This window comes from Panthera pardus, unplaced genomic scaffold, assembly GCF_024362965.1.
Source record: "Panthera pardus isolate Hobbes unplaced genomic scaffold, ASM2436296v1 HiC_scaffold_25, whole genome shotgun sequence".
Classification (NCBI taxonomy): domain Eukaryota; kingdom Metazoa; phylum Chordata; class Mammalia; order Carnivora; family Felidae; genus Panthera; species Panthera pardus.
Genome location: NW_026526821.1, coordinates 57045618 through 57072511, shown reverse-complemented (window position 1 = coordinate 57072511; position 26894 = coordinate 57045618). Strand labels below are relative to the sequence as shown.

The window sequence follows — 26894 nt, the reverse complement described above, 5'->3', positions numbered from 1 at the left end:
CCTTCTGGTTGTAATGTGCATTTTCCCGATAATTAGTGATGTTGAACATCTTTCCGTGCGCCTGTTGGCCATCTGTGTGTCTTTTTTGGAAAAATGACTACTCATGTTCTCTGCCCATTTTTAAATTGTATTGTTTGTTTTTTGGTTATTGAGTTGTATGGGTTCCTTATATATTTTGGATATCAACCCCTTATCAGATACATCATTAGCTAATATCCCATTCAGTAGGTTGCCTTTTAGTTTTGTTGATGGTTTCCTTCACTGCAAAAGCTTTTTATTTTAGTGTAGTCCTAATAGTTTAATTTTACTTTTGTATTTCCCTTGTCAGAGGATACATATATAGAAAAGTGTTTCTATGGCCGATGTCAGAGAAATTACTGCCTATGTTCTCTCCCGGGAATTTATGGCTTTGGGTCTCACATTTAGGTCTTTAATTCATTCTGCGTTTATTTTTGTGCATGGTGTAAGACAGCAATCCAATTTCATTCTTCTGCATGTAGCTGTTCAGTTTTCTCAATACCGTTTGTTGAAGAGACTCTTCTTCCCATTGCATAGTCTTGTCTCCTTTGTCATAGATTAATTGACTGTAAAAGCCTGGGTTTATTTCTGGGCTGTCTATTCTGTTCCATTGATCTGTGTGTTTACTTTTGTTCCGGTTCTGTACTGTTTTGATGACTACAGTTTTGTAGTGTGTCTCAAATTCTGGGGTTGTGATGCTTTCAGCTTCGTTGTTCTGTTTCAAGATTGCTTTGGCTCTGAGGAGTTTTTTGTGGTTCTGTTCAAATTTTTGGATTATTTGTTCTAGTTCTGTGAAACATGTTGTTAGCATTTTGATAGGAATCCCATTCAATCTGTAGATTGCTTTAGGTACTACGGACATTTTAACAATATTCGTTCTTCCAAACCATGAACTCGGAATGTTTCTCCATTTATTTGTGTCATCTTCAGTTTCTTTCATCCGTGCTTTGTAGTTTTTGTACAGATCTTTCACTGCTTTGGTTAAGTTTATTCCTAGATATTTTCTTCTTTTTGATGCATTTGTAAATGGGATTGTTTTCCTTAATTTCTCTTTCTGCTACCTCATTTTTAATGTATAGAAATGAAACCAATTTCTCTATGTTAATTTTGTATCCTGTGACTGCATTCATTTATCAGTTCTAGTAGTTTTTTTTTTTTTTTTTTTTTTTGGTGGAATCTTTAGGGTTTTCCATATATAGTAGTATGTCACCTGCAAATAGTAAAGTAAAAGGTTAGATTATTAATTTGAGACTTTTCTTACTTTCTAATGAATGCATTTGGTGGTATAAATTTTTTCCTCAGCAAAACTTTAGCTTTTGATATTTTGTATTTTCATTTCCTTTCAGTTCAGAGCACTTTTTGATTTCCCTTGAGACTTCCTTTTTGACCCATCGATTTCTTTTGTAATAGTGTTATTGAGGTATAATTTATATAGTATGTATTGAATCCATTTGGAGTATACAACTTGATGGCCTTCAGTATATTCACAGTTGTGCAACCATCACTCTAGTCAAATTTAGAATATTTTCATTATCTCTAAAAGAAATCCCATATGCTTTAGCTATGTCTGTGTGATTTCCCCATCCTGCCCCACAGTAAGGAAATCCCGAATCTACGTTCTGTCTTTGTAGATTTGCCTCTTCTGGATGTATGATATAACTGGAGTCATACCATATGTGGTTTCGTGACAAGTTTCTTTCAATTAGCGCATGTTTTCAAGGTTTATCTATGTTGTAGCATGTACCATTTTATGGCCAAATAATACCCCCCCCCCCTTTTTTTTGCCACATTTTGTTTATCACAGGCATCAGTTGATGGACATTTGGGTTGTTTTCACCTTTTGGCTATTATGAATAATGCTGCTGTGAACATTCCTGTATAAGTTTTTATGTGGACAGGTTTTCATTTCTTTAGGGTATATACCTGAGAATGAAATTTCTAGGCCCAGGACGTCTGTGTTTAACGTTTCGAGGCACTGCCAGGCTGTTTTCTGGTGTGGCTGTACGATTTACATTCCTGGCAGCAGTATATGAGGGCTTCTATTTTTCCATATGCTCATGAACATTTGTGATTACCTGTCTTTTTGAGGAGAGCCACCCTGGTGTCTGTGAAGACCCACAGATTATTTAGAAGAGTATTGAATTTCCAAATTGAGATTTTCCTGTTTTTTTATATGTTACTGATTTCTAGTGTGACTCCTTTGTGATGAGACAATGTATTCTGTATGATTTCCATTCTTTTAAGTGTATTGAGGCATGTTTTCATGGCCCAGGATATGTCTCTCGATGCGTTTCTGTGGATTCTTGAATGTGTATTCTGTTGTAGTTGGCTGGAGTCCACTGTAGAATTAGATCCTATTGGTTGATGGTCTAGTTATTCTATCAATTATTGAGGGAGGGAGGGGTATCAAGATCTTTAACTATAATTGTGTATTTATCTGTTTCTTCTTTTAATGCTATCACTTTTTGTTTCACATATGTTGTAGTTCTGTTATTTGACATATATGCATTTAGGCTTGCCATATCTTGGTGAATTGACCCTTTTATAATTATATAATGGTCTTTCCTGTCTCATAATTTTCTTTGCACTGAAGCTTACATTACTGGGTATTAATATAGCTACTCCCACTTTCTTTTGGTTAATGTTTAATGATATAACTTTGTATTATTTTATTTTTAACCCAGCCTATATCCCTGTATTTGAAGTGAGCTTTTTGAGGACAGCAAATAGTTGGGTCATATTTTTAACCTATTCTATTAACAGCTGCCTTTAATTGATGTGTTTGGGCCATTTACATTTTATGTGATTATTGATATGTTTGTGTTTAAGTCTGTGACTTTGATTTTTTGTTCTCTTTTTCATTTCTCTGTTTTCTTTTCCTGACCTCCTGTGGGTTATTTGAACATTTTTTTTAAAACTCCATTTTTTATTTATCTATAGTGTTTTTGGGATTACCTCTTTGTATAGCGTCTTTAGTGGTTCCTCTAGGTATTATGTTATATATGTGACTAAATAGAAGTTTAATGGTGTAGTCATTTACCAGTCTGAATGAATGTAGAAACCTTATCTTCCATTACATCTTTTTACTCTCTCCAACTTGTCATATAGTTGGCTTAAACATTACCTCTATATACATTGAGAACCACATCAAACGGTGTTGTAATTTTGGTTTCAGTGGTCAAACTTAATTTAGAAAATTAAAGAGGAGAAGGCAAATGCATAGAATTTGTCCATATTTTTTATTCTATCTGTTTTTCTTTTATGCTTCAGATGTTCTAAGATTCCATTTTTGGGGCACCTGGGTTGCTCAGTTGGTTAAGCATGTGACTTGGGCTTATGTTATGATCTTGCAGTTCAAGAGTTCAAGCCCTACGTCGGGCTCTGTGCTGACAGCTCAGAGCCTGCAGGCTGCTTCAGATTCTGTCTTCTGTCTCCCTCACTCTCTGCCCCTCCCTCACTTGTACTCTGTCTCTCTCTCTCTCTAAAAAACAAACATTAAAATATATGTATGTATGTATGTAAACACACACACACACACACACACACACACACACATATTAAGGTTACATTGTTTTCTTTTTGAGAATTCCTTTAGCCAAGACAGGTCTACTTGCAACGAATTTACTTAGTTTTTGTTCAGCTGACAAGGTCTTGATTTTCCCTTTATTCCTAAAGGATATTTTCACTGGATACACAATTCTGGGTTGGCAGTTCTTTTTTTCTGTACACGAATGATGTCTTGTTACTTCCTTATAGTCTCCATGGTTTCTGACAAGAAATCTGATGTCATTCTCTTTTCCCTCCTGTAGAGAAGGTGTCCTTTCTCTTTGGCTGTTATCATAATTTTTTTCCAGAAGTTTGACTATCGGGTGTCATGCTGTAGGCTTCTTTGGGCTGGTCACAATTGGGGCTTACTCATCTTGATTCTGTAGGTTTATGTCTTTTGCCAACTTTGGGGAGATTTTAGCCCTTATTTCTTTGAATGCTTTTGTAGCCCTTCTCTCTCTCTCTTCCCTTCCTGGGACTCGGATGATGGGAATGTTAGATCTTTTGCTATAGATCCACAGGTCCCTAAGCCTCCCCCAATTACTCAGATTGAGTAATTACTGTCATGCTATCTTAAAGTTGACTAATTCCTTCCTGTCTACTGCTTTCTGCTATTGAGCCTACACAACTGAATTTTTTTATTTCAATTATGTTTTTCAGTTCTAAAATTTATGGAAGGTTGTCCTTCATATCTTCTATTTCTTTGCGCAGACTGCCTATATTTTTTTCATTTGTTTCAAATGTGTTTGTAATTGCTTATGAAACATGTTTATCATGGCGGTATTCACATTTTTGTCAAATAAATCTGACATCTCAGTCATCAGGATAGTGGTATCTGTTAATTTTTTTTTCTTTATCATTTGGTTTGACATCTTCTTGATTCCTGGTATAATGAGTGGCTTTCTGCTGCAACATGAACATTTGGCATATTAGTTATGAGACTCTGGATCTTATTTATACCTTCTGTTTTAGATGACTTCTTACGATGAGCAGTTTGGTGGTGGGAGAGAAAGGCACTATATCGTTACTGACAGGTGGGGATGGACTTTCAGGTCTCCGCTTTGCTTGCTTTGATTACCTGGGGAGGATGCTTCTCATTACTGTATGGGGCTGGCAGTTCCGGATCCTTACTAGTGCTCCCCTGATCCTTCCTTGGCTGGGAGGGATTAGGAGTACCTCCTTGCTGTTCCTCTGGTGGCCTCCACTTACACCACAGGGGTGCGGTGGCTTCATTTCGGTTGGATGGAAGTGACCTAGTCTTGACTCCACTAGGTCTTCTTTGACCCACCTCAGTGGAGAGGGTCTGGGGTGCCTCATTACTGCAGATGGCAGAGGTCCAGGCTCTCCACATAGCCTTTAATGGCATCATGGAAGAGAGTTACCATTCCATGATGAAGAAAGTCCTACCTCCCTCCTTTTTCTTTTCTGACACCATCTCAATAGGGAGGCTGGGGTTTTCCTTACAGTCTAGTAGGCACATAATCTAGGCTCCCCACTCAGACTTTGCCAAGACTGGGGCCACAGTTTCTTTTGACATGTTGGCAGGAGTAGAGCAGCTACGATCTAAAAGTTTTCTGTTTTGCTATACTGCTTCTTTCCTGGTCCATAGTATAGATAGGGCAGACTTTTGCTGGGACTTTTGTCGTCTGTGATTGTTGGCATTTCCAGGCTAGTGGCTTCTTCAGGTCTGGGATATGAGAGGCAAAAAGAAAACCCAAAAAACTCTCAGCCATGTTGTTCTTCAGATCTCAAGGTCCCTAGCTGGTTTTCCTTCTTCTGTCCACTTTTCAGAATATCCTTATGCTTGTTTTGTATATAATGTCTAGGGATTTTAGGGTTTTTTACTTAGTTGGAAGAATAAAGAAACGTTCATACTCCATCTTTCCAGAGGCCGAAGTTAGTTCTTTTTCCTTAATCTTTATTTTCTTACTTTTTTCACAGTCTTTAAAAGTTGAATTTGTCTATTTATTTAAAGTTTACCCATTTATTTTAAGAGAGAAAGAGAGGGAGGGAAGGAGAGAGAGAGAGAGCACCTGAGCATGAGTGGGGAAGGGGCAGAGAGAGAGGGTGAGAGAAAGAATCCCAAGCAGGCCCTGCACTGCCAGCACAGAGCTAAAAGGTGAATTTAAAAGGATATTAAGTTCTAGCTTAATATCCTCTACTTTGGGGTCATTGATTACAATATGTCACTGCTTTTTAAGAGAGATAATTGCAGCATAGAATTTTATTGTGTGTTTTATAGATTCTTCTTTTTTTCTAATGCTAAACTATTTAACCTATATGGAATTTTCCAAAATGCTCAGATTCATCTTTGATTCATCAGTCTCACTAAGAGAAAAACATCTAGACTTACGGAATACCCAGATGTGTGGGTTTTCCACACCAAGCAATGCTCCAATTCTCCGAGGACACTAACTGGGTGTACTACAGTTCAATTCACTTCTGACATTATCTACCTGGAGTTCGTGTCAGAGCCCACTCGTTAAAGGCTCAGCGTCATAAGACTGTTCATGGCAGTTGTGAGTGCCTGTGCTTCTTACTGACCAGCTATAAATCGAGGTTCTCATGATGCCCTCCGTGAGTTCAGTCATTTGCTAGATCCGCTCACAGAACTCAAGGAAACAGTTATGCTTACTGGTGTATTACATAAGAAAGGATATGATAAAGGATACAGATGAATAGCCAGATAAAGTGATATAAAGCAAGATCTGGAAGGATCCCCCAGTGCAGGAGCTTCTGTCCCTGTGGAGTTGCAGTGTACAACTCTCCTGCCAGGTAGACTTGTTCATCAGTCTGGAAGCTCTCTGAATACCACAGTTGAGGGATTTTTATGGAGCCTTTATCACATAGGCAGGATGGACTATTAACTCTGTCTCCAGCCATTTTCCTTCTCCAGAGGATGAGGAAGGAGAGCTGAAAGTTACAAGTTTCTACTCATGGCTTGGTCTTCCTGGTGACCTGACCTTATCTTGAAGTTATCCAGGAGCCCACCTTGAGTTGCCTTATTAGAACCAAAGACACTCCTATCACCTAGGAAATTCCAAGGAATTTAAGAGCTCTGTGTCAAGGAGTGGGGTCAAAGATCAAATATTAGAACAAAAGATGCCCCTAACACCATTATCACTTGGAAAATTACAAAGGTTTTAGGAGCTCTGGTCAGGAGCTTGGGATGAAGACCAAATATATATATTTGTCTCATATCACAATATGACAGTCACATCCCTCCTCCAGGCCAGCAACATGCCCTCTTGGAGCACTTATCAAAATATGTTCAGCATTTGGCCTCCTCTTATACACACCACCACTTTAATGGAAACCATCATCTCCTTCCTGAATTCCTGAGAGACTGGTGTTCTTGCTTCCATTCTTCAACAGCGGTCATAATGACCCTATAAAACTGTGAATCTGATCATGACATTCCTCTGCTCAGATGCTCCCAGTGGCTCCCATTGCACTAATAAAATATCCAAAGCCTTTCCCATGGCCACAGGCTCTGAGTGTTCTATTATTTTGCTGCTCTCCATGTCATTTCCTACCCTGTTCTCCTGACTTCCCCTGTTCCAACCACGGTGGTTTTCTTGCTCAGGGTGCCCTCAACACAGAGCCCTTGTTCTTCTCTGTTCTGGAAAGTTCTTCCACCATGTTTCACATACTCAGTTCACGCAGGGTTTTGTTCAGATGTCACCCATCAGAGAGGCTCTCTTTGACCAGACTGATGCCAGATACCACCTTGTCCTGTCACTTTGGATGCCTCACCTTTCTCTGGCTTTCTTTGTAGTGCTCATCACTACTTGCTGCTCTGAATTTACCGGCTGATGTATTCATTTCCTGTTTCCCTCCATTAAACTGCAGCCTTCCAGCACAGGGGCTTTCTTTCTTTCACTGCTGCAGTCCGAGTGCCTCATATGGTACCTGGCACATAGTAGAGTCCCGGTAAATGTATATTGAATGAAAAATATGATCGGATGGTATTGATAATTTTTATTGCTTCTGATTTTTCCCTGTCACATATAATGTTGCAATATAGTTTTGTTCTGTTATGTATGTGTTCTTTTTACATTACTACATGGTTGTGCTGAGTGGCTCTCCTCTCAGACTTTTCCTCTATAAGATTATGCATACATCCCTTTGGAGTTTGGGCTCTTCTTAAACTTTTTAGTCACAGGTTTGCATCATCGTCTTCTTTATTTTCACTGATGGTTAATCACATCCATCTGGTGTAAAACTCTAGGCAGCTTTCATCCCTCATTTTTAAATTCCAGTCTCTAGTCTCTTAGGAGGGGCTCATCCCTGTTCACGCCATGCGTGGAAGACAAGGATGGTTCTGAGACACCCTCAATAGCTCCCTCTGACCCAGAGAACAGAGGCAGATCTTCAAAGATCGGCTCTCCAGGCCTTCTGTAGTGTGGCCATTCCTTGTTTGGCTCATCTCTTCTTTGCTGTTTGCGCTTTGTATCTAGGTCAGGTGTGTTGCCCCTCCCTCATGGCACCCAGTCTTTCTCGTGCCTTCTTTGTGCTTCATTCCCCTTGAAACCTACATATCTACAGCTAGTTATCTTAACACCACCTCCTCCAGTTTCTTCCTGAGTCTCCTCCTCTGTGATTTTCTTCCCTTCCTTATGTCTCTAGAACTTCTACAGCTCTTCTTTCTTCACGTTTATCACTCTCTGTCTTGTGTTATAATTACTTATGTTCGTGTCTTATCTTCTGTGCCAAATCCAAGCTCACTGAAGGTAGCCCATTCATGATCCATGATACTGGTTCCCTCACAGCCTCGTGCAGGGAAGGGACTCAACAGTCTGATTAAGGGTTTAACTCCTCCTTCCTTTTCGAAATTCTTCATGGACTGACTGTACTCATTGTGCTTTTCTTTTCTTTTCTTTGCAAGTGGTCATGTCATTTGGAAAAATTAAATACCATCTAAGTTCTGCTTTGGAATAATCCCAATAAATTTTTAATGTTTCATTTATATTTCATTTGTTTTCAATTATTTTATTATTATAAGTCCTTTGCAGACCTCCTAAGTGGGGCATTTTTAAAACCTCTATGGAGATACTTCAGGTTCAGCTCCTGACCACTGCAATAAAGTAAATATTGCAATAAAGCAAGTCAAATGGATTGTTTGGTTTCCCAGCGTCTATAAAAGCTATGTTTACACCATCCTGCAGTCTACTAAATGTTCTAAAAAAAGTGTACATACCTTAATTAAAAAATACTTTATTGCTGCAAAAAGCTGACCATCATCTGAGCTTTCAGCAAGTTGTAATCACTGATCAGAGATCACCATAATGAATATAATAATAATGTAAAGGTTGAAATGTTGGGAGAATTACCAAAATGTGATACAGTGACATGAAGTGAGCAGATGCTCTTGGAAAAATGGTGCTAGTCGACTTGCTCAAGGACACAGAGCTGCCACAAAACTTCAAGTTGTAAAAACCAAAACGAACAAAAAAGAAGTGCAGTATCTGCAAAGCACAGTAAAGCAAAGTGCAATACAACACGAGTTGGCTATATATTCATAGTTGCACTATTTTTTGGTGGGGAGAAATTAAATGTACCTTTTGGCCCCAGCATCCATGTGTCAATAAGTTACTGACATAAATCAGTTAATTCTGTTTTATTTATTGAATTTCGTTGTTTATGTGTTTATTTATTTCCATACTTTTATTGTTTGTTTTTATTTACGAATGCAGTTTGATTCTATTTTTAAGATAGTTTTTTTTTAATGTTTATTTATTTTTGACAGAGAGAGAGACAGAGCATGAGCAGGGGAGGGGCAGAGAGAGAGGGAGACACAGAATCCGAGGCAGGCTCCAGGCTCTGAGCGGTCAGCCCAGAGCCCAATGCGGGGCTCGAACTCACAGACCACGAGATCATGACCTGAGCTGAAGTCGGACGCTTAAACAACTGAGCCACCCAGGCGCCCCAATTCTATTTTTAGAATTAAAATCTGTCACTCAGTCTTTGTCCACTGGCATCAATCTGGCAGTGACAGCAGCTTGTTGCTGTATCAGATCAAAATGATTCGCATTATTTCCAGTTTCTCAATGTTTAGTGCTTGCTGCCATTTTGGTTTTGAAATTGTGCCTTTGCTTGCTTGCTATGTGAATTGGGATACATAAAACCAGCATTTTTAGCTTTGAATGAACTTGCTTATTTCTCTTAATAATTAAAAACAAGTTTAATATACTCTATATTTGCCTATTTATCCCCCAGCCAAGAAGGCATGGCTTATTTTAGACTATTTATGTTAAATCCAATGTTTCCCAGAGTTGCTTCAAGAAGGATGACCCTGGGACACGAATTCGGAGTCAGGCTGCCTATGCTGACTTTGTTTCCAAGGGTACCTGTCCCCTACTTAACACGAGCTTGGAAAATATTTGTGGATCCAATAAATGTCATTATTTTTTCTTTAAGCTCTCGTAAAATATGGAACATTAATTGGATAGTTTTGTTTGTCTGGGCCTGGAGGGTAGGCTTTCTCTCCTGTAGGCTTTGTCCCTGCTCACCTATGCTAGTTGCCTCTTTCCCTCCTGGCCGTGTCACTTGCTAATTAGAACTGTGGGTAATTTTGGGGGTGCCTGGGTGGCTCAGTCAGTTAAGCGTTGACTCTGAATTTCAGCTCAAGTCATGACCTCGCAGTTGGTGAATGTGAGCCCTGCATCGGGCACTGCCCTGGCGCCTGCTTCGGATTCTCTCTCTCTCTCTCTCTCTCTCTCTCTTTCTTTCTGCCCCTCCCCAGCTCACATTTATTTACTTTTTCTCTCAAAGTAAATAAATAAAAAAAAGAACTGTATGTAATTTTTGAAACTTATTTTGTATGGTTTTTTGTTGGTGGTGGTTCTCTGGGATTTAGATTTTTACATTGTTGCTCTTCTGTGGATCCTGCTATCTGGAAGCTTCCTGTGTTCTCTTCCCAGGATTTGACAAATAGCTTATAACCATAATGAGAAAATACAGTGAATTAATTGCATTGTACTTCTTTCTACATAGATCTTAAGCTCTTAAAAAAAGCTCAGTTAATTTCAACACTTGTATGCAAAGAGAAATTAAAATAGATTCACTCCAAGAGAGGATTGTCTTAACTATGCATTTTGTATGAGACCCTAATCCTGTTCCCCTTCTTGCTAAGTGAATTTTGAAAATTTAAAGCATCCACCCTCACAGACTCTTATGTGCTAGTGATAAAAAGTGAATGACACAATTACAATGCCCCATACATTACTAAGTAGAACTTAGCAGGAAATACAAAGAACAAACTAAAACAGGGACAGGTAAACCACAGCCTAAGGGCCCAGCATGGCTCCTGCCCTGGTTTTGTATGGCCTGTGGGTCAAGAAAGGCTGTTGTATTTTTAAACAAAATCAAAAGAAGAATGACATTTCGTGACATAAAAACTAGTAGGACATGTCCACAAAGAAAGCCTCCCTAGAACATACTCCTGCACTTAGGTATCATCTCTGGCTTCCTTTGTACCACAACGGCAGAGTAAAATATGGCCTGCAAGCTGAAAATATTTGCTATCTGGCCCTTTGTGGAAAAAAATTAGCTGACCCCTAGACTGAGCAGTAGATTGTACTTGGAGTAGCACACGTTCAGCCTCGTGAAAATCATCAGAAAGTTCATTTGTTTTCCTTTTTTTTGTTTTCCTGATTACTGATCTGTTTCTCCATAGCATTTGATGAGATAATGACTCTGCAGAGCAAATTCTGTCCATTCAAATTCATGTACCCTCCAAAGAATTGAGGGTGGGGAGAGCCACAAATGAATTCACATTGGCAAGTGTTGATTTATTTGTTTTATTCTGTGAACGGTGAAATTTAAGATGACTTTTGTTTTGATTAGTTATTTTGGTGATAGGTGTCTTGACTCTTGTCATTCATAAACCATAGACGCTTAACACCCAAAACCTTCTGTGCCCACAGAGAGTGTCTTAGAAAATACAGTGTCTCTGCTTGTGTTTACCCAGAAGCACAGAACGAAGATGTCTTATGGCCACCCTTCATTTAATCCCCCCTTGCTTATGGAACAACTGGGCAGATTCGGGACTACTGTCCAGTTTCAAGCAAGGGTCACTCAGACCAATTCGGAATGACCAAAACATTCGTAAAAGAAAGGGAAACAGTGTTTTAAAAATATAAACACAGGCTCTTTTATTTTTATTTATTTATTTTTAAATGTTTATTTTTGAGGAAGAGAGCATGAGCACAGGAGGGGGAGGGGTAGAGAGAGAGGGACAGAGGAGCCACGCTAATAGCAGCGAGCTCCATGCGTGGCACTCACAAACTGAGAGATCACGACCTGAGCTGAAGTCGGACGCTCAAGTGACTGAGCTACTCAGATGCCCCTAAAGGCAGGACCTTTTAAACAACAGTTCTTGATGTTCGCTGTTCTTTTCTGATGTTTGCTGCTACCAGACTTCCCCCTCCTCATCCCCCAGCCCCATCTCTTTTAGCCCCCTCTCCCAGTGGCCCTTTCATCTAATGGTATTCTGCTGCCTTTCTCTGGCATCTGCTTGGTCATTTTCTGCTCCCCCCGTTCCTGGTTAGGATCCATCATGGCGCCAGAGCATGGCAGCTGTTGGCCTGCAAAATGCATACAAGCAGCCTCTGTTTCTTCCTTTCTTTCATCTGCCTTGTTTCCCACCCTCCATCCTTAGGAGTAGGACCTCCTTTCAATACAGTGAGAGGAGACGACACTCCACATGGAAACACTGGGTTTTCTGGGATTGAGTGGCAGGAAGAGGAAAGCAAGAGGCCAGAAGAAGAGGGAGCCACCACCAGGAAGAGGCCTTGCGTCTGTAGAGGATTGTAGGCCTTCTGTGCATTTCTTTAGAACTTTTTTCTCTTGTGTTTTGATGTAGAAGACGGGGAGGAAGCCAAAATTGGGGGGCATGTGTGATATCATAGGCACAGTGGTGACTCCATGCAGCCATCAACTCATGATTGTTCCAGTCCTTAAGGTGGCAGGTACGTTTGTCGCCAGATAACCAAACAGGCCTGGGCCTGGTTGTGACCTATCCACAGCCGCAGGCAGAGTGGGAGCACTAGATGTGAAGCCACGGGCCATTGTCAGACAGCAGCCATTAAGGCTCACAGCACACACGGCGCCTTCAAGTTGGATCTTCCTGTCCTGCATTCCAGAAAGGAGCTGGTTTCCCTTAGAATCAAGGGGGCCAGCAGGGCTATTGTGGGCACATCCTTATCACACAGGGGGAAGTTGAATGTAGAAGCAGGAGTCATTGTGAAGAGAGGTTACAAAGATACGGTTTTCAGGGGCGCCTGGGTGGTTCAGTTGGTTAAGTGTGCAACTTCAGCTCAGGTCATGGTCTCACGATTCGTGGGTTCAAGCCCCGCGGTCGGGCTCTGTGCTGACTGTTCAGAGCCTGGGGCCTGCTTCAGATTCTGTGTGTGTGTCTCTCTCTGCCCCTCCCCACTCATGTTCCGTCTCTGTCTCTCTCAAAAATAAATAAACGTTAAAAAAAATTTTTTTTTAATTAAAAAAAAACAAAGATACGGTTTTCAGGGGACTTTCTTAAAATTCTCTGTTCAGCAGAGGGGTCAGCAGGATAGAGGTTATGGGTAAAGAGTGGCTGAACCAGTTGAATACATTTATTCACCAATTATTGGAGCCTGCTAGAATATGAATAATAAAATGATCAATGCTGGAGGAATGATTTGAATCCCAGTGTAAAGATGTTTACTTCATTATTTAGAAATTAGTTCTTTACATCTCTTCAAGTTGTTCGTTTAGTGTTTTGCTGTCGTGTAGAAGCTATTTCGTGCTATGACTTTAGTACGGTTTGTACTAAGGGATTTCTTGTTAAAATTTTTGTGATTCAGAGCTTCTAAGGACTCATTCTGTCATTTCCGTATTGCGTTCCTATAACAGATCACTTCCACGTGCCGCGTTAATTCTACAGTGTGTGAGATGTCTTCAGGATGGCTCGTTGTTGCCTCGTAAATAAGGGCTGCCCTTTCATGTGTGAACTTGCTCCTCATGTTACCCCATGTACTGGTACAATTCACATTCCTCTCCTTTTACTGCTTGCAGGCCTCCCCCCGACATAGTCTTTGCAATAAAGCTACACTGGGCTCCACCATGAATTAGGAGATGGGTATTTCCCTCCATTTCTTCTCTTCCTGGGAGACTCTTCACGCTTCCTCTGTGTATTTAAAGTCTGTCCTTTAAGGAAGCCCTGCCTGATGTTGCTTCCTCCATGATGTCCTTCTCTGCTGCTCCCCTAGTGGCTGTTTGGGGCCTTATCACACAGTGTCTTACATCAGAGGAGGTCATAAACATATCTCTTCCTTTGCCTCAATTGGAGACTCTCTGAGACTGGAGATCGTGGTGTGTTTACACCTCTCGTGTCGTAACTACCTGATGTGCCTTTGGAGGGTTGATTTGGTTGTTTCAGACCTCTGAAAAATGAAACATACTTAGCATTCCAAGAGATAATCAGACATTAAAAATATTAAGTAAGTTAAAGCTCTTCTCAGTACCAGAGGGCACGGTGGTAACCCAAAAGCTGCCATGTGATGTGGCCACCGTGGCAAGACCCTGTATCTCTGTGAGCCTCGGTTTCCACGGAAATGAATACATTTAAAACGGTGAAAATAACTGCCCTACCTCCTCCTTGAAGTTTTATTTTTTTATTTTTATTAAAATTTTTTTTTTAATGTTTTACTTATTTTGACGGGGGGGAGAGAGAGAGAGAGAGAGAGAGAGAGAGAGAGAGAGAGAGAGAGCGAGCGAGCGCATGAGTGGGGGAGGGGCAGAGAGAATGGGAGACACAGAATCTGAAGCAGGCTCCAGGCTCTGAGGTCAGCACAGAGCCCAATGCAGGGCTCAAACTCATAGACCGCGAGATCATGACCTGAGCTGAAGTCGGACGCTCAACCAACTGAGCCACCGAGACGCCCCATTGAAGTTTTTTTGAAATGACCTGTCACATTTGAAAATGTGTTGGAAATCGCAAAATTGCTTCAAATGTAAAATTGCGTGATCTCGTTTAAGAAAACTTAATTGGAATTTAGACAAAGCCGTGCTGTGTATTATGTATGTATCTCATTCAACTTCTAATGTAAAGTTGCATTTGTGCCTCCATGTACTTTGTGAATAGTTTTAAGGAGATCATCTGACTTTGTACATCATAATCTGTAAAGCCAGTCTGTAGCCAATTATGCTGACCTGGGAGGTTTTGAAATAGAACCTGTTGGTTCTGGCAGAGAGAACCAGTATACCTTCTCCCTAATTCATGCACAACCCAAATGCCTTGTCTTTATTTTTTCCTTCACAGGCTTCCATCTGTATCACAAGTTGCCCACAATAGTGCCTGAGAGCTGCCTCCTTATAATGGTTGGCCTGCTGCTAGGAGGGATTATTTTTGGGGTCGATGAAAAGTCCCCCCCTGCCATGAAGACCGATGTGTTTTTCTTGTATCTTCTCCCACCCATTGTGCTTGATGCGGGCTATTTCATGCCCACTCGCCCATTCTTTGAGAACATTGGCACCATTTTCTGGTATGCTGTGGTAGGGACCCTCTGGAATTCCATTGGCATTGGGGTGTCTTTGTTTGGTATCTGCCAAATTGAAGCCTTTGGCCTGAGTGACATCACTCTGCTCCAGAATCTGCTCTTCGGCAGCTTAATCTCAGCGGTGGACCCCGTGGCTGTGCTCGCTGTCTTTGAGAACATCCAGGTCAACGAGCAGCTGTACATCCTGGTCTTTGGAGAGTCCCTGCTGAATGATGCAGTGACAGTGGTGAGTAACAGGTTCATGCTGTGTCACTCCAACACGCTGGTCTATCTGTGTCTGGTAGTGACAGCTGAGGTGAGACCCCGAAGGTCCTGTGCTTAGGAAGGCCCCGCGCTTGGTTTCATGCTGTTCCTGCTGTCTTGAACTACCTTGTAAAGATTTTTATTGATTAATGACTTTTTTAATTTGTTTTTATACAGCGGGCCCCTCATTTTCACTTTGCACTGGGTTGTACAAACTGTGTTGCGGGTCCCTGCTTGGGACAGAGGAGCATAAGAGTGATTGTGACCTCCCTATCTCTGAGGATTTCTCATTTGGCATTTTCCAAAAAAAACTTTTTGAGGTTTATTGATTTTGAGAGAGAGGCAAAGAGAGAGAGGAAGTGGGGGAGGGGCAGAGAGAGGAGGAGAGAGAATCCCAAACAGGCTCCACACTAACTAAGTTGAGTGTGGGGCTCAAACTTAAAAACCGTGAGATCGTGACCTGAGCCGAAACCAAGAGTCGAACGCTCAGCTCACTGAGCCACCCAGGCACCCCTCATGTGCCATTTTTAAAAGTGATGGTTTTTGAATAGAATTTAAGGACTTCAAGTCCCAGAATTCTTTGTGAGATGCGACGCTGCCAGTATACGATACACGCAATAGAAGTGAAACGATAATACCTGCTGTGTACCGTTCTGTATCTGGGCATGGTTTATTTGTCATTTCATGATTTTAGGCCAACTTTTCATCACACATCACTCAGCCAGCTTATTTCTGGTCCTCGCCACTTTCCTGCAAGTGGGTATTTGTTCTGAAAATCCTAGTTATTTTTTATTGTCACTAATTACCCCATAATTAGAGTCCGAGGCTGTTGGGATCTTCACGGTAGCACAATTTACCTCCGCCCTGCTTTCGGAGCCCAGGCAAAACACGGAGAAGTGACCGGGAAGTGTCTCTGTCCACCCAGCAAAAGGCCTACAAAATGCCCCTTCGGCAGCAAAAGGCACTCAGGTGTCCCTGTATCGGTAAACCTGTTAGTGGGCACCAGTGAGGCCGTTTTATGTCAGCCACCAATCTGTAGTGGTGATGGTGACAGTTGTCAATGTAGCCGTTACCCTTTTGTGGATGTCTGCTTTGTGCTTGGGTCTTTATGACAACCTATGCAGTAATTATTTCTTTACCTTTGATAGGGAAGAAAGTTGAGGCAGAGAAGGATTAAATCCTTTTAAGTAACTTGCGTAATTTACATCACCCTCTTCATTAGGTCCTTTCATTAAAATATTATTCCTGATTCATTTAAAAGTCAGTACAGAAACCTACATCACTCGCCATTAACCTATATTCAGACCCCTGAACTGAGTGAAATATCATTTTTAAGGATATCCGCTAACTCCATGTGGACATTATTAGGTAGAAAGTAATTTATTGAGAAGAGAATCCCATTTTTTTAAATGTTTGTTTATTTTAGAGACAGAGATAGAGAGCGAGTAGGGGAGGGGCAGGGAGAGAGGGAGATAGAGAATCCCAAGCAGGCTCTGCACTGTCAGCAAAGAGCCCGATGTGGGGCTTGAACTCACGAGACATGAGATCATGACCTGAGCTGAAATCAAGAGTCAGACGCTCAACTGACTGAGCCACTGGGGTGCCCCAGGAAATCCCATCTTTTAGAATGGCTGCTAAGATGGGTATTTTAAGGCAGCTAAGTTGCCTCACTCAAGTAACAAAATACACTTCCTTTATTCCATTGTTCATTAACAGTGATCAGTCATTAACTTACCAATATAAATTGTAACTGGGAAGGTACCATAGCAATGAAGACATTTTGTGATTTATTCTAATGTCTAGTTTGATATGTACACGTTACCTTTGTTGAGATAGATCGTGGACATTTTAATGAGGATTTCTTGGATCTCTTTTGCATATAGAAAATTTTATAAAGAAATAATAACACCTCGCTGTACTCATTCTTGGGCAGTATATCAATGTCAGCTCAGTTTCAGAGTGATACTACACTGCTTTCTCTTCTCTTATAAAATCTGTCATTCAGACAACTCAGTGTCCATTCTTTGAGTTTGTCGAGAATCAGATATGAGGAAACAATCTGGCTAAACCACCATTCAAAGTGTGCGAAGGCCCCAGGCTTTCCAGAGGCACATCCTGTGCTTCCTGTCAAGAGGCACCAAGCCATCAAATGTGATTTTATGGACAGAGAGGGCAGTGGGCCAAACTGAGGGCATCATTCCACTACAAGAAGGAGGGCAAGGACAGAGAAAGGGCATGACTGCTCTTTAGATGTGAAAGCCCTTGTTACAAAGCCAACACCTGTAAGTCAGGATGACTATAATGGTTTCCCATGAATGAGCCTTCCTCAGGTTATATACCCTGGGCTCCAAGCTGAGGACCCTTAAAGCCACACCCACAGGATAGCAGGGCATGCCCAAGGGTTTTGCCTACCTAAAGCCGAAGAATAAACTACCAGGTATTATTTTCACTGAATTGGCTGAATAGTGGACTGCACTGATGTGGTGTTAGGAATGATTAGAACAACGTTGTAAAAATGATCATTTTGCCTCCCAGTGAGGTACCCTCAGAGTATAGAAGTGGAGATGTTTTATGGAAGATTCTTTGACATTTAGTCTTATCTCCAGGAGTGTTTTAAGGACTCTTAGGGTAGGGAAAGGCATGAAAAGTATGAATCCTGCTGTGTACAGTGAAAATGATGAGTCACTAGGAGTTGCAACTAGAAGGGTAAAGATTAAACAGAGAGAACTCGTGTTAAAAAGGTAGTCTGGTTGATGAGTGAAATTATAGGTCAGTGCAATTAATCCCTTCCCCAAATCACGGTAGGTTCACTACTGAGGTGGCAGAGATGAGGGGAGAAAACCTACCCTAAAAATGTCCCCATTCAAAGAGAAATTGATGATAACATATGTTGCAGTCCAACTGTGCCACTGTCTAAGGCTATAGTAGATTGGAATCAGCTGGAGAAATGACAGCCAAAGGAACAAAGGTGAGATTTTTCATTGGGAACTTTGTACTTTCCCTTATGGTAAATATTTTAGGAAAATCTGTCAACATTTTCCTTATTAGGCAAAGACAGCTTAGGCTGTCAGTTACCAGATCATTCCTGCCATTCCTAGTAGTCCATAATCCAATGACTTGTGCTCAAATGGTAATTTCCAATATCACCTCTAGACCGTGTTAATGCACCCATTGAATAACCTAATACATTTTTCAAGAACACTTAAAGAATTTCCTTAATCAACCATAACAAGGCTTGGATAAGGATAGCTGGTTCTTTGGAACGAGGCTGGGGATGGGCTTTAATGGCCCAGTCGTTATGTGCAGCGCCCTGGAATTTAACTTCAGGAAGCTAGATGGTAAACAGCAACCACTTGGTACTCATTGTTGCTCTTGCGAGTAACAGACTATATTTCAAATTCCTTATGCAAAAATGATTATTTCTTGTATTTCACATTAAAAAAAAAGTGACCTGGAAACTATTTTTCCGGAACAGAGCTATTCTGGTAAAGGATCCATATTTGCATCTTTGTGTTCTGTGATTTCACTGAATTGTTGCACATTTTAAATCAAAGGTCACAATAGATCATTTCTAATTCTTCTATATGTAAGTATTTTAGGAGTCTCCTGCTCTAACAGCTGAGCTAGCAGGGTGCTTATGTAAGAATTTTTAAAACCTCAGTATCAAGTAGAAAGATTGGAAAGTACTCAGCTGTCAGATTAGCCCACTACAAAATACAGGCAACACCCGTATTTCAGTCTTCGAAAAGTACAGTTGTCAGATTGAGGTCAGCTTTGCACAGACCAACTAGTGACATAATTGTAGCCATCATATTTATATATATGTTTATATATTTTACATACACGTATAACATATATATAAATATAGTATATAATAAAATCTCCAAAAGCACTTTTCTACATAGATTCCCCTGTGATACAACTAAAGTATTTAACTGGAATGAACTAACTATGGGTTATGGTCAGTGGTAACTAAAAGAATTTTATCTTGTGCTGATCACTAGGTATCAGGTTCAGTGTAAAGCAGGTGGGAGGTTATGGAAAGCTTTCTGGTTGTCAAGGCAACGTCTCTACCTAAGACATTTCCCTGTAACATTGCCCTGGTATCTGAGGCAGTAGATTGATCCAACTGGAGCTTCTGCCCGGGTGCAGAACGTACAGTGCCTGTGACTCAGCTTTGTTCTCTGCAAAACCTAAAAAGCTATTGAAACCAGAATGTCCCTTGGATGGATTTGATGGATTGAAATGGAGGAAAATGCCTCTGGAAAAACTGTGACTATATGCTGGTCATGGGCCTGCACCTCCTTTGGAGGCCTCATAAATGTGCTCGATGGGGTGGGGAGGGGAGATGTGAGAGAGGAGGAGAAGGAGATTCGGGTTCTGTGTGCAAGGACTCTCTGCTTTTGCTGGGGAAATGAGGTAGGCACCAAGAGGCAACACCTACAATGCAAGATGGTGCATCACCAAAGCCCAACTGGTTTGGAGCTCATCTTAGTTGTAGGAGGGCAGAGGATAAGGTGATTTGCAGGGGCTGTAGACGTACAGGAAGGCTCTGGAGAGGAGTAGCAGCTTCAGCTGGGCCATGGAAGATAGATAAAGATTGCCCTGGGTTTACTTGGTAGGTTTCTGCCAAGAGAAACCACAAGAAGGAAACCAGGGGCAGTAATGGATAAATATGGTATGTTTTGCGGAGCTGTGATGAGACCCCCTTCCAGACTGAAGGGTGTTGGAAAGTGGTAAAAAAAGAAAAAAAATTGTTGTCAGGTGTATTGAGCCTTCCCCAAAGTCAGGAAGTCAAGGATTTGATTCGATTTGATTATTACTACTTTTTTTAAAATTTTTCTTTTTTTGAGAGAGAGAGAGACAGAGTGTGAGTGGGGGACAGGCAGAGAGAGGGAGACACAGAATTCAAAGTAAGCTCTGGGCCCCAAGCTGTCAGCACAGAGCCTGACGTGGGGCTCGAAGTCACAAATTGCGACATCATGACCTGAACTGAAATTGGACTCTTAACCAACTGAGCCACCCAGGCACCCCAGGAAGTCAAGGATTTTTTTTTTTTAATTTTTTTTTTAACGTTTATTTATTTTTGAGATAGAGAGACAGAGCATGAATGGGGGAGGAGCAGAGAGAGAGGGAGACACAGAATCGGAAGCAGGCTCCAGGCTCTGAGCCATCAGCCCAGAGCCCGACGCGGGGCTCGAACTCACGGACCGCGAGATCGCGAGATCGTGACCTGAGCTGAAGTCGGATGCTCAACCGACTGAGCCACCCAGGCACCCCAGGAAGTCAAGGATTTTAAACTTGAGAGTGACAAATAGAATAACAGTATTTAAAGGAAGTGAGTCTTGGGGCCCCTGGGTGGCTCAGTAGGTTAAGCATCTCACTTTGGCTCAGGTCACAATCCCATGTTTCTTGAGTTCAAGCCCCACATCAGGCTCTGTACTGACAGCTCGGAGCCTGGAGCCTGCCCTGGATTCTGCGTCTCCCTTTCTCTCTGACCCTCCTCCACTTGTGCGCGCTCTCTCTCTCTCTCTCTCTCTCTCAAAACTAAATAACGTTAAACAAATTTTTTTAAAAAATAAAGGAAGTGAGTCTTGTGTTGGCTGTATGGGGCATTTGAGCAAGGGAGAGCTGAGATTTGCTGGTGTAGGTGGGAGACAAGGAGAGCAGAAGTCATGGAGCCTGGGGATAGAAGTACAGTGACCAAGTGGCCTGGGGAGCCTGTCTATGCAGAGATGGCTGGCCAGGAAACCTACCTCTCTCCTCAGGAAGCAGGTGACCGTCACCCTTCAGTCTTGGCTGTTTGGAGACATGGGGTATATATAGCACATCTCTGAACCTGCCTCAGGAAGCAACCGTGGCATGTTGATGCTGATGGAATCCTGTATGCAGCAAGCCTCTGGTTGAAAGTAGGAAGCAGCCACTGCTTGAAGTCAGTTTCTTTTTCAGCAAATGATGATACTCTCAACATATTCAAATCTTTGGGGGCATAAGTTGCTTTTTTTTTTCTTCTTACTCAAGTCATTTCTTGGTGGTCCAAGACCAAATGCTCTTGAGTGTCATACCTGTGAATGAGCAAAGCTCCTAATTTCTTAGTAATCTGCTTTCTTCAAAACCAGCAGACATTTATTGTCCCCCTCCAGGCAGCATGGAAGAAGCAAATTATAATAAGGAATGAACCCTGACCACAAGGAGTGTATGATCCAGCGGAAAAGAGGGAAAAATTACACAAAACCTGTAACACGGTAGACTAAAAAAGGACCTTAAGTGAGGTGAAGAGTGGAATAGACTTTTTTCCAGATCACACTCTGGTTCGCTGGGTCAGAACTTGACTCACTCTCCCATGGTTGAAGTTTGAAAAACTTACCAGGAAGGTCAGAAGACCTAGATTCTCATATTGCCTGTGACATTTTGTGTGACCATGGACAAATGGGTTCAATTTTAGCTTCTCAGAAACCAAATAAGGGGATAGTACGGCCTGTACTGTAAAAGGCCTTCATCCCAATGTCCTGACAGCCAGCTTCCCTGGAGATTCTGGCTGTAAATAACGCAATGAAAAGAAGCAGGGCACCTGCTGGAGTATTTTACTTGCTGGCTTTGTAAAAAGTGTGGCAGGGCGTAAGCCATCACTTCCTGTTTCATTTGGCCCAGTGACCCTTAGAAACATGTTTGCAAGCATATTCCCTAGCAGACATGAAGTGCCTGGCATTTTTGAAGCTTAATTAAACTGAGACTATGTAAAGACTGGATTTTTCAGAAGCCAAGTAACTGGGTAAGCTCATTACTTTAGAAAAGGGATAAAATATATATGAAATTACAGTGCGCACACACACACGCACACACACACACACACGACACAGGTGCCTCTTGACTTCAAGAAAGTTCCTTTGGGTCTCCTCTAGCTGATGTGCATGTGTGGGCGGGGTGAGGAGGAGGGGTGAGAAGGGAGGACCTCAGTGCCCTGGGAGGAAGATACCTTTAGATGGGGTACCTGGACTGCTGGGTGGGGCCCCTTCCAGGGCAGGGCTTCACCAGAGAGCCTCACAAAGTAACTAAACTCACAGCAACACGGACAAGCTTTCTCTGTGACGTACTACTTGTCCAGCATCGGTAATACAAGCAGAGCCTCTTGGCTGGCAACCACATCTCATAAAATTATCTTTTAGATGGTATCTTAAAAAATAACATTTTAGGAGCAAGTCACATCATAATTGTGAAGTCTCCTCTCCCTCACTTTTAGAAATCTCTTTCCTGACAATACACTTTTACATTGCTTTCTGTTCAAAGCTATTCAACACAATATTAAAACATGACATAGAGAAATATAGTTATTGCCACTGGTCAGCAACTTTGGTACATAGAAGGAATGTCCTTGTTGCAAGGCCAGGTGGATTTTTCTGTGGCTGCAGTTAAACGGGGAAGTTGGAAGGATCTTGACCATGCGCTCTCTTTCTCCCACAGGTCCTGTACAACTTGTTCAAGTCTTTTTGCCAGATGAAAACCATTGAGACCATTGACGTGTTTGCTGGAATTGCAAACTTCTTTGTTGTGGGAATTGGTGGGGTGTTGATTGGCATCTTCCTGGGATTTATAGCGGCATTTACTACTCGGTTCACGCATAACATCCGGGTGATTGAACCACTCTTTGTCTTCCTGTACAGTTATTTGTCCTATATAACAGCCGAAATGTTTCACCTCTCAGGTATCATGGCGTAAGTATTTAACTCTTTGTTAAAAGCACTTACTGATGAAGTTTCATTAAATTTATGTATTCTAAGCCAAGAGGCAAAGGTTGAATCCATTTTATAAAACAGGGTTCCTTAAATTCTTTCCAGAAAGATTAAAAATAGAGTCTCCTTACTCTTAGTTTCAAAGAAATGAAGAAATTCAGCCAATTTTATACTAAAGCGATCTGGTGCTAGAATGGAAAACGACTAAAGAATTCTCTTTTGGGTCTCATATGAAACATGACAATAAACTGTTGGGGTTGATTGTCAAGCACCAAGAATTTTCCCAGTTTGATGCTCACTCAGAGGTTGTCCATGTGGGAGGCTCTAAACTTACTCCAGCAAGGTCAGATTGCCCAAACTGCATCTGGAGTTCTGGAATTGCGTATGTATATTCATACGAATGATATTGGTAGGAGGGAACTTTCACTTTGCGTGCTCCATTCGATTTGAAGTAATAGGTTTAAGTCATTCAAAGCAAAATTCAATGTGGAAAGCATGTAATCAGGTCATTTTAGCTTAGCTTTTTAAAAAAGAGGTATGTTTATAAGGCAAGAAATGTATAAAGCAAGAAGTTCTTTATTAAAGATACAGTTGGTGTATCATTCACCGACAAATTCTGAAGGACTTTTCTCAAGAAGCCTTGCATGCGGGCTAGAGAAGGGTGGTTTTTGGATCAGTTTCTAGCCTTCACAGGGTCACTTTGAAGGAGGCTCCCTGTTGAGTGTGGATATTTTTGTAATTTCCAAAAACAAGCCTACTATGGTCACACCCTGTATAGGGTTGGTGAGAAATGCTTAGTAATGGAATGGCTCTATATGGTTTCATTTTGATAAATACTTATTTATAGCTAGACATGTGCTGGGCTCTATGCTTGGCCCTGCTACATTTTGAGGTTTGTAGACCCGAGCCTGGTTCTTGAAGTTTCGTCTTGCAGCCGGATTTAGATGTTGCTTTGATTAAGGACTGTTTGTTTTTCACCTCCTATCACCGCTGCTATATTGGAAGCAGGCTAGGTTTGTGGTGGAAGAAGTCAGGTGCCTCTCCCCGAGGAGAGTGGAATCCATTATAATGCAAGCCATGAGTTAAAGGTTGTGTGGTTTTCTGTTTCACAGAGAGCCTAAATAAAGCAACATATTAATCCAGTTTGACCCAGTAATGAAATGTTCTGTATCTTCCTGGTTGCTATTCATATCATTTGTATGACTTCCAGTTTTCTCACTGTTCTTTGACCAGTGTCATTGAAAGTGTGTGATCAGCTAGTTACAAGGTCTCTAAAGAATGATGGGGGTGGAACTCTGTGTCTAGTATCCCAACAGTGTGCTAACAGCAGTTTGTGTCAGAACCTTGAATATCGTTTGACCACGTGCACAAGTGAAAGTTCTAGAACACCCACACAATTATCTAAATATGTTTGACATTGGCAGGGACTGAGATGGGAAGATCCAGGGTGCTGGGGGGATAGTTGACGTGTTGCAAGGGGTTGGGGTCCTGGTGCATCTTGCCTAGAAATGTCCGTGAGGCCCAGGGTCCACGGTGGTTGGTTGGTTCTCCACCAAGGCCCCGACCTCCTGCGAAGATGCGATTAGGGGTTTACTTGCTCTGGGAATTAGGAAATCAGGGACAAATAGGGCCACATATCCCTGGGAGATAGCACAGGGAATCCTCTGCATGGTTTGTTGGTGGAGGAAAAACATCACCTCTGTTTCCAGCTTCAGTGTGGAAACAGCTTACTGTACAGAAAGGTCCTTTATTACATTTAAACAAATTTTGTCATTGCGTGTAGTGCGCTAACATAATAAGTTAACTGTTAAATAAGACATGGCAGGAGATTTAAACATTTTTGGATCTGGAATTACCATACACACCCGTTACCCTATGATAGCCAATGAAGTGACAGATTGATGTTGGAGTGTATTTGTTCTCAGAAGGACCACCCTGTTTTCTAATGTGGGGTATTAGTATGCTATTCAGGACTCGCCCATGCGTGATGCTTCTGTATGGTGTACATCCAAGGTGTGCGTGTCGCCCCTTTGAAAAGTGCACTGTGTGCTCTTCCCCATTGTAAGTACTACCCTTACCTTGGGACGTCAGTCCAGGGGATCCACTCTAATGATGCAGTTAAAATTGCATATCCATGTGTGCTGCTTTTATAGAACTAGGGATTTTTTTTTCTGCATTTAAATTGCACGGAGTTTAAGAATTCCCATCATACTTCATGCTAATTGCACTCTTCTGCCATTTAAAAACAAATTTTAAGGTTAATGGGAGTGAAGGCATGTGACATGCTGAGCATGCTCAGTGATTTCCCCTGTTTTCTTGAGAGAAGTGCGCAGCCACGTAGAAAGGAAAATAGGCACTGAGGTTAAGCAGCTGGGGAGCAGAGAAGAAGGTTAAAGCCGCTGTCAGTATCTGTAACACAGTGTAGCAAAGTGCATCTGTCCTGCTTGAGTTTCGCCTGGTTTCCTCCCTCTCTCCCTCTCTCCCTTCCTTCCATCTATCTCTCCTTTCTCTTCCTTCCCCTTCTGATTGCCTTCCAGATGCTGTAACCCTCTGTGCTTGCACTTTGTCTTGGGTGGGCTGTTAGGCAGCAGCCTGTCCAAGATTGAGATCACTCAGTGAGCAGGAAGTTAACACAAAAGTTTGATTAAAAAGAAACATCCTTCCACAGAACAGAAAACTTGGGTCTGAGCTCAAAATGCAGTCAGTCTTTTAGGTAGGAAGGCCCTGGATAGGAATTCAGCACCTTGGTTTCTTTGGAGAGATGTTGGGAGTGATGTACCATGGGCATTCAAAAGCTCCCCTTGCAGCTGTTTGTTTTGTCATGGAATTGTGGAGATATCTGATTTTCACTGACAACAAGTACGTGAAATAACACGAGGTGGAGTTCTATCTGCCTTCTCCTCCTCTGTCTGACAGAAGCTATTTGGAGAACTGATTTCTAGGCATCCCTAGGTCTGGTTTCCCCTTTGTGGTCTCTTCATACTTTCATGAAGCTAATTTAATGTTAAGCAATTAATGATAGTCCTGTCTTCCTGTGTGTTCGGGAGGGTTTTCGCTGCAACCCCTAGGAGGGTAAATGAAATTCCTTCTTTCCTAATATTCTCTTGTTCATTTCTACACCGGAACAGATTGTTGCAGTAGGAAAAGTGCACGTGCGTGTGTGTTTCATAGGCAGCTCCACAGCACTGCAGCTAAAGTTAAGAGAAAGTATCCGTAGTCCCTTGAACTGGGAATTTCATGTCTCAGGAGCACTGGACACCTTTGAGAATCACAGCAGCATGGTAGGACATATAGAGGAAGCAGAATAGCTATTGGCTTTAGAAATGCGTGTCTTGGTTTGTATGTTTTGGGGTTTATGTTCAGAAAAATGCTCAGAGATAAGACACTGACAATTCCATGTTGTCCCCTTCCCCTTATCCAAAGACACAAACGGATGTGTAAGATGATTCCACAGATCAGATCCACAAAGAAGTGAACTGAAGTAGGACTTTGTTCTCTTCCTGTGGACATCAAGCACCTCTTTCAGTCCTCACCTCGTGCCCGCCACGTCCCCCGTGCTCCAGTCCATGAGATGCTAAAAACACACAGTCACGAAGGAAGGGATGTTAGTCTCCACAGCAGCTTGCAGCCTGCGGGGAAGTGCTGATTTCTTTTTGAGGTGCTCCAGGAATTTCAAAAAATGGCTAAATCCTCCTTCAGATAGGAGAATAAGCACCCAGTATTTCTTAGTTGATTTTTTCTTTCATGGATTCATAATTCCTTAGTCTTCCATCTCTTGAGGGTACTTAAAATGTTTTCCATTTGGGGGCACCTGGGT

The 26894-nt window shown here is 41.8% G+C and overlaps 1 protein-coding gene across 1 annotated transcript in view; it reads left to right on the top strand.

Annotated features, from left to right (window-relative positions):
- SLC9A2 (solute carrier family 9 member A2) overlaps positions 1-26894 on the top strand; it is a 99451-nt gene that overhangs the window by 24228 nt on the left and 48329 nt on the right. The window contains exons 2-3 of the mRNA XM_053890504.1: positions 14867-15330; positions 22809-23059. Coding sequence (XP_053746479.1) covers positions 14867-15330; positions 22809-23059 — 715 coding nt within the window. The remainder of the gene's footprint in view (positions 1-14866; positions 15331-22808; positions 23060-26894) is intronic.